Source organism: Genypterus blacodes, unplaced genomic scaffold (assembly GCF_046128005.1).
Source record: "Genypterus blacodes isolate CSIRO-AG114 ecotype Tasmania unplaced genomic scaffold, CSIRO-AGI_Gbla_v1 ptg000240l_1, whole genome shotgun sequence".
Classification (NCBI taxonomy): Eukaryota; Metazoa; Chordata; class Actinopteri; order Ophidiiformes; family Ophidiidae; genus Genypterus; species Genypterus blacodes.
Genome location: NW_027467038.1, coordinates 1,723,586 through 1,731,715, shown reverse-complemented (window position 1 = coordinate 1,731,715; position 8,130 = coordinate 1,723,586). Strand labels below are relative to the sequence as shown.

Here is an 8,130-nt window from a genome sequence, read left to right as displayed (position 1 = left end):
ATGAACCTCCTCAGTGTGCTGTGCTGCCTCGGCCTGCTGCTGGCAGCCGCCGCCGCCCAGAAGCCCAAACCCTGCGGTGACTATCTGCTCTTTATTTATCTATCATAGTGTTGTGTAGTTTTTATATTGTAATGATTTATTTCATATATCACCTTCTGCCATTGATCATTAATAGTAACATGTGTGCAGGTCAGCTAATATTAAAAGAACAACAGGAACAAGACTATAATGGAAGTTGTGTTTAAACAATATATTTATATATTATATTAATAGATATATATATATTTTCTATATTCTATATTATTTGTGTGTGTGTGTGTGTGTGTGTGTGTGTGTGTCAGGCTTGTACAGTTCCAAAACGATTAGAATTGATGGCCATTACATTTCTACCTTTATACATTCCTGTATTAAGCCTCAACTTAGTAAAGTATGTGTGTAAGTATATTTATGTGTCAACGTGTACGTTCAGGCTGCATGTACACTCTATATGCACTTTAGTAAATGATACAGAGCACTGATGAATGAATGGTTGATCTGTTCTTCCTCAGTTTCTCCTCCTCTGATGACTGGACAGTATACTGCGGTGAGTTTGTCACAGGGAAAGAATAAATGAGCAAACTTTCCATTTTTACGTTTTTGCTCTCCTTGGCTCTTCCCTGACCATCCTCTTCCTCTCCTCCCCTGTTCAGATTGCCGCCAGTGGAAAAGTCTCCGGCACAGGAGACATGAGCTTTGACACTTTTGGTCAGAAACTTCGGGCCAAATACATGGCAACCATCAACAAAAACCAAACCATGGTGAAGGACTTCCTGATGCTGTTCAAACAGGTACCAGGATGAACTTCACACACAAGCAGAGGAGCAATAAACAACCGCACACACACAAGCATGCATGGTCTCGGGGGCATAAATGTGCTGTGGCCCCCTTCTGCTCTCTCCTGCTGTGTCATCATAACTCAACACACACTATGTAATCGTATATTAAAGTGATATGTTACTATGGGGCCTCTACTGGAACATTAAGGCTCGTCTTTAGTTGTCTTTTGTTATTTAGTTTGTGGGCTCCTTATGAATTTGGGACCCCAAGGCAGCTGCCCACTGCCAACAGACCAAATATGAGGAGCTGTTCTGTGATTCTTCAGCACTCACGTATGTCCGACCCCTTACAGAAAATCTACTATGAGATCGACTGGGTCAAATGGTCTTGCAAGAAGAAGCGACTGGACGGCAGCTTCGTTCCCATGGCCGTGCCCGAGGATGCCCAGCTGATGGGTCAGGCCTACCTCGGCTCCTCCTCCTCCTGGGGAATGGGTGTGCTTGCCAACACTTGGTATGGAAGCCACTCACCTGACGGTACGCGGGTAGCTCAAATTTGAAACCTTACATCAGAGGCATTGAGCCCAGCGGTGATGATCACAGATGTGGGACCTTTAGGGGGATAACAAATCAAGAATACACATGTTATTGTTCAAAAACAGTACGTGACAACATTTGGATGTTTTAGCATTGACGCTCCACGGCCTGATGGAGGCGCTGTAGCAATACATGGACAGACAAACACCAGACTGAAGACATTTTTCAAGCTTTTGGCCGATGATGCCAAACAGTGACTTCATGCATGGAGAAGAACTAAACACACAGATACACACACATTTATGAGTAGAGATCCAGCTTAAAAAGCATTACAAGAATAAATCTACTGGTTCTCATTTAGTTACCAGCCTGAGGAAAGTGATGTGTTCCCCTGAGTGTGTAGACCAATCACATGTTTCCAGACGTAGATGTTGCTGTGTGTTGTGTTGGATACTTGTGGACTTACCGAACGTGTTCTGAGTCTCACGGGTGGTTTGTGTTTGCAGCTTATTACATGGCTGTTTTCACTGAGGTGGGCTGCATCCCAATGACCTACGCCAGCTGCAGACCCCATAAAGGATGGGCGATGGTCAGGTCAGTCAACTGCATCATTTTCAGTTCATCAATGCTGCAATTTGGTATCAAGGTCGGATGGCAAGACGGCACTGAATCTTCTGTTTAGTTTGTTCTATAACACTGTGCACACAGTCCGACTCAAAACCAAAGCTCTGCTCCTTTTCCAGCACCTTCAACTGGGTGGTGGGTAACACCAACCCCATGGACTACATCCCTCCTTTCTTCTGTGACAAGGCCAGACTGGAGGAGACGGAGGAGGAGCCGGAGAGCTTCTTCACCATTATGGAGTCATTGGCTGTAAAACCAAAGGAAGAGTAGTAAATCTGTGTCGCTCCCACCAACAATCATATTTACTGCCGCCCCTCAGGGCAGCGAAGGTAACACTCCAAATCACACAGTAAACATTATGGAGTGTGAGCCTTGATGTATGATTTTATAGTTGATTTAAGTTGCTGAGATGCGGGGGGCTTGTTCCATCACAGTGTTGTGTGTTAGCAGTTTGTGAACATTTTGGGTCAAAGCAACCTTCCACCTGTGTGTCTCACAAACAGTTATTATTGACTGTAGTTATACAGTGAGGGAGACCTTGTCAAACACCTTGTTCCCTTGCATCCCTCTGACCTTCAACACTTCACCCTTCATCCTCATCAATAAACTGAAGCACATTGAGTGATTTGAGTTGAATGCTTTCTTGAATCCTTGACTTAAACTGCACAAATTACAAAAAATACAACAATGGGTGAAACATTAGCTGTTCATATTTATTATCATTTTTACTATTGTGGCCTTTATTCTTGACCAGATGTTCTGTTATTAACAAATTAAGCTGATTGAGGATTTATTGCAGTGACAACAACAGCGATCATTTTGTATAACAACATTAAAATGCCACAGATAACTTCAACTAAATCTCGGCCGTACAAAAAGGAGTGATTCTCTCCAGAGGTGCGTTCACGTTTGTGTTGGTGCGCTGCAGTACCTACTGTCTTACAGCAGATGTCAGCAGTGCAGCTTTGATCTCAGTCCTTCCTCTGATCACACAGCTTCCTGCTAACAAACTGGAACTCTGTCATTCCTGCACTTTTGCTTTCCATCGACCCGATCACAGGATGGTAACAGAATGTTGCCTTGTGAAGACCTCCACGTGTGTGAAGGCCGTTCTAGAAAATTCTTGACTCTAAAAGAACATGTGGATGCAGTACTGTGCGTCCAAGACTTTGATCCAGATCAAGATATTGACATCTAATGTCAGCTTGCCCTGAGGTGCGTGTGATCCCTAGAGGATGATCCCTAATGACTCTGGGGCCTCTGTCTCCTCACATCAATGTGTCAACCCTCCTGCTTATACAAAGAAACGCTGACGTTGGATCGTCACAGTCCCATTAAATAGACACATTCATGCTCCCGAGAGGATAAACTCTCTTTTTTGTGGACTGAAGACTGAAGGGAAATATGCATCAATCAACCAAATGGTTCATTTCATTGGTTCTGTCCACGCGTGTGTAAACAACTCCGCTGCCTCTAGGGGCACTGACCAGTATTTAGATATAATTGTTATTACTTTCCTTGAGACTATTAAGCACAGTTTCATAAAGCAGGGTGTGTGTGTGTGTGTGTGCGTGTGTGTGTGTGTGTGTGTGTGTGTGTGTGTGTGTGTGTGTGTGTGTGTGTGTGTGTGTGTGTGTGTGTGTGTGTGCGTGCGTGCGTGCGTGCGTCTGTGTTTGTGTGCGTCTGTGTTTGTGTGTGTGTGTGTGTGTGTGTCTCTCTCCTGCACAGTGGGACCCATCAGCGTCCGTAGTGCTGAGCAGACCGTCCACACACACACACACACACACACACACTGAGACTCTGGATTAAAGGCATCAGGTGTAAATGTCAGGCTGTTTTTTTGGTTTCGAGGGATTTCTTTGCAGTTTATCTTAAGCGAGCTGTGGCTGGCACACCCGAAAAGTTTTAAGGCTTAAAGTGAAACTCTCAGCCAACCAAACCAATCTCAGCTCTGCCCTTCACCCACAATTGCATTTCTAATGTAGCACCTGAAAGAAGGAGAAGAAGAAGGAGGAGAAGAAGGAGGAGAAGAAGCACTTTTTCTCACATTTCAGACATTTCTGAAAAACAAGTTACGTTTCTGGACTAAATGTTTAACACAAAGCCTCTAATTCCCATTAGAGGCTGCTGCTTTAATGGGAATGCTGCATAATACTTCCATCTCTTCAATAATGGCAAGCCTCAGCTGAAACGTGCAATGCCAGCTGTCGTTTTCAGACTCTTGTTTTGAGAGAGAGTCTGATTTAGCTTTGCCCGTTTGCTTGCTTTATGAGACGGTCTTAATGCACAACGCTCTTTCTGTCTGACTTATTCACCTTCAGAAATAAGCTTCCTACATTTCCCAGATGTCCCTGACAGCTCCTCCAAACTCCGGCACAGACTGTGGTTGATCGTTGGTGGGTTCAGTTCCTCCATGGCTCCTCCCCTCTGCCTGTGGCTGTTCTGCCCCGCTCTTCTGGTCCCACTGTCACCTTCCTCTCTTAAACCTTTGGCCTGTTCTCGTGGTCTTAGCCGGTTAAGCAGGGTAACTTAATGAATGGGCTCAACTCACGGTGGTGGAGACTCAGCGTGTCACAAAGCATTTATGATTGATTGATTAATTCTCAGTGTATCCGATCGATAGAGGAGATTTTCCATTTTGCTAAATCTTCCCCCTACAGGCTGTTTTGCCTGAACTCGGCCTCTCTTCCTCCTCTGTGATGGATGGCTGTTGAATGTTCTTCTGAAGTGGTGAGTCAGAAAGAATCTCCTTGATTCTCAGGGTCTGACAGCAAAACTCTGAAGTGTACTCTGGATGTTTTCGTCTGTGAGGATGAAGTCCTGTGTGGGGAGGAGACGCTGTGATGCATTCATGTTCCTGTTTACAGAGGCGTTACTACAGGATGTCTTCGTTTTCATGTTGGGGAAGCTATTCATCAATCACTCTTACACGCTTACACTAAAACATCTTTCCCTTTCCTCACAGACACAGACACAGACACAGGCCTCCTCTCTTAAAGTGCTGAGCTCTAAAGTAGCGTAGGTCCTTGCTCATTTGACATCCATTTGTTGATTTTAAGAGGAGACCCAGAGTTGAACCAGGGACCTTCCAATCCCTACGACGACCGCTCTACCTTCCCGCCCCATTTTTGTGTTGGAAGAAGTAAGAATGTGGTATTAAAGAGCAGTTTGAGCCTGAGAGGTGAAGCTGGAGGAGGACTCTCCTGTTGGGGAGGAGAAGTAGAGTTTGGTGTCTTTGGCATCGCAGTGATGAGAGCTGATTCATTAAGTGTAACTGTTTCTGTGTACAGCTGCTTTCTGCTCTGTTGTGTGTGATGTAACTAAGGCTTTCTCTCTTCCCCTTCACATATACACCACACACACACACACACACACAGCACCAACGTCTCAGTGGACGTGGAGAGCTCATCCATGCCCATCAAAGAGCTCTAATTACACAAATTAGAGAGTGATGAGTACTGCACAAATAACACTGCATGGAAAGCTCCAAGTACATCGTGTGTCAGTATTTGTGGGTGTAAATATGTTTGCTTTGTGTCGTCAACTTGTGTTTGTACGCAAGTGATGCAGCTGTTCTAGCGTTAGTCATCGTCACCTCTCTGTTCAGCCCAGCACCACGGACGCTGGAGGGTCGGGCACCAATTATCCTCTTTACAGCAGCTAGAGAGGCTTCTACACCCCCTCCCCCCTCCCCCCTCCCCACACACACACACCTCTTTAACCTCCTCCACTCCTTCTACATTATGGAATCAGGTTCATATCTACAGTCTGTGTGGATGAGGTGGTGCTTTATATACAGACGCAGGGTGAAGGTGAACCAGGGCGCCGCTCCAGAGGCAGCAGCCACTGTTGTTATTTTCTTGATGAGCTGCACATTCAAAGACTTTATGCTGCATTTCTCTCCTGATCTGATTTCCAATTTCATATCTGATTGTATTTATGTATATTAACGTCACTGCATCAGAGGGGCAGACGGCACTGACAGGTAGAGCCCAGAGGAGAAAAGAGTGAGTCGGTAGGTTCTCTTAACCTTGACGGTGTTTGCTACTGTTTGTCCATGTTGTGAACATGAGTGATTGTCCGTTCAAGGGAACTACAGTCAGGTGTGAATGGGCAGTAAGGCAAGCAACGTGTTTGGCTTTACACAGACACATATCCGCACAGCATATAGATGTAAATACTGTACATTTATGGAAGGGTGGTCATTCTTCCATTGACCTTGCTTCACTGTAGCTCCGTGCTGTATCAGCTGTAGTGAGCAGAAATGTATGAAAGCTATAGGTGAGGCACAAATAGATGAAAGCGTGCCATTAGTCTCCTTCCATATCTGACACACTTAATTCACTCTGCTCTCACCGGCTGACGAGGTACAAAATGTCCAGGCGGTCCCTCAGAGAGAACATATTGCCCCCTCATCTGCTATTATCTAAGACAATCTCCCCACACGGGCCCTCGTCTAAGCCACTTACCTTCTCACAGGGGGTGACTTTTAACAAAAAGTTGCACAGGATTAGAGAGAGCTTTTCCCGAAACACGGTGATGAGAGCCTGTTTGGACGTCCGTCTCCTAGTTTGGACCCGTGAGCGCACAACAAATGCTTCATTAATAATCTGTGTCACAGGTTTCACAAGATCAGATGGAGGAAATGAGGAGTCCAGCCACTTCCATGTTTCTGTGCAGATGTTTGAACACACAAACTTTAGAATTTGCTCGACAAGAACTGGACAATCTGGACAATTACATGGCAACACACACACACACACACACACACACACACACACACACACACACACACACACAGACACGCTGCCAACACTTCAGGCTGAGGCAGGGAACACATGGCAGCCATCTTGCATACATACATACATGTGTAGTTAATGTCAAGTATAATCCCGGCTGTTTGTCCCACCTGTGTGCGACAGATGACGCCGGATTCTGCTTCGTGCTCGAAACAAGTTTACTGCCATTTGAGACTGGGTGGAATAATTTCACAGATTTTTTCATTTGTAGAAGAAAATAAGAGACTACTACTAAGAATACTTCAGATGAGTCTGTGTCATGGAGGGGGGCGGAGTCACAATCATCTTAATCAGCCAAGAGTGCTAAAGTAAACAAGGGACATAAAGTGCAACATCAGGCCTTTGCTAAAGCTAAACTATCATCAGTAATATTGTATTGTAAATGTCTTTCCTTTGTATTTATATGAAGTTTGATTGTAACAAACAGTGAGGAGTGTCAGAGACCAAAACACCCAAACCTGGTCCCAGCGGTCCACTTTGACACTATTGAGGGAAAAATGAATTCCACATCGTGTAAAGACATTTTACAGGTGAACGTCAGAGCGCCGTCTCATCGTCTGACTGTAAGAAGGCAGGAAGCCAACACGCGAAACCTCCACTGATCCTCTGGGAGTCAGCTGACTGACTGCAAACCTGCGTCTTCTCTCTTCAAGTCCTTTGTGTTTGAGTTATTCAGAAATGACTTCCATGACTCAAACCCGCTGCTTTCAGGAACATTCCACAAACAAACACAAACAGAATGAGGCGGATGAAGGCGTAATGATTTTACACTCACTCTCCCCCTGCTAAGATTTTGTGAACTAACTAATGAAGTGGGTAATTAGGTTGAGACACTGAACAAAGAGAGGCTTATTGCACACTTAAGGTACGAGCAGAGAGCCGTCCTAGTCGCTGTTCTGAGATGTGACTAACACCGATCAGACTTATTTCTGAGGGTTTGATGCGTTTGTAATTTCCAGCTGATGGACTTTATGATACAGCCACACAACACGTATGAAAACGCGTGGATTCTGGTCCTTTAAGAGCGAGCTGAGAGGCTCATATTACGGCGGTTATGATTTACTGTTGAGCCAAATGAACGTGGGATGCAGCTTTTCTTCCGTTCAGTCATCAGTTTGGTTGAAATATGGTATCCGACGCCTCTGAATGTAATCAGTGCCTTCAGCCGAGACGGTGACGCTCTCCTGGGACTCAGCTGTGTGAGGGAGGAGCTTAGGTTATAAACGATCTGTTTGCTCCATCTAGCAAAGACCTCATGTTGTGATGAAGGTCTGAATGAAGTGAATGAATGTCTTTAGAGCCCGACGCATTTCTGCCAAGAGTGTCGACTAAACCTTCAAATCAGTGTTCAGAGA

General features: G+C 45.1%; 1 protein-coding gene across 1 annotated transcript; it reads left to right on the top strand.

Moving 5' to 3' along the window:
* LOC143016643 (ependymin-like) lies at positions 1 to 2,295 on the top strand. Its single transcript, XM_076171066.1, has 6 exons — positions 1 to 76; positions 549 to 583; positions 690 to 827; positions 1,169 to 1,352; positions 1,859 to 1,946; positions 2,096 to 2,295. Exons 1-6 carry the CDS (start codon positions 1 to 3, stop codon positions 2,244 to 2,246), a joined length of 672 nt encoding a protein of 223 aa, XP_076027181.1. The 3' UTR covers positions 2,247 to 2,295.
* Positions 2,296 to 8,130: the final 5,835 nt, after the last annotated feature.

Bases quoted from the DNA above. Each gene is read 5' to 3' on its own strand.
- LOC143016643 (XM_076171066.1), top strand. From the start codon at position 1: ATGAACCTCCTCAGTGTGCTGTGCTGCCTCGGCCTGCTGCTGGCAGCC. The intron at 828-1,168 runs GTACCAGGATGA...GACCCCTTACAG, and splicing joins TCCTGATGCTGTTCAAACAG to AAAATCTACTATGAGATCGA. The intron at 1,353-1,858 runs GTACGCGGGTAG...TTGTGTTTGCAG, and splicing joins TGGAAGCCACTCACCTGACG to CTTATTACATGGCTGTTTTC.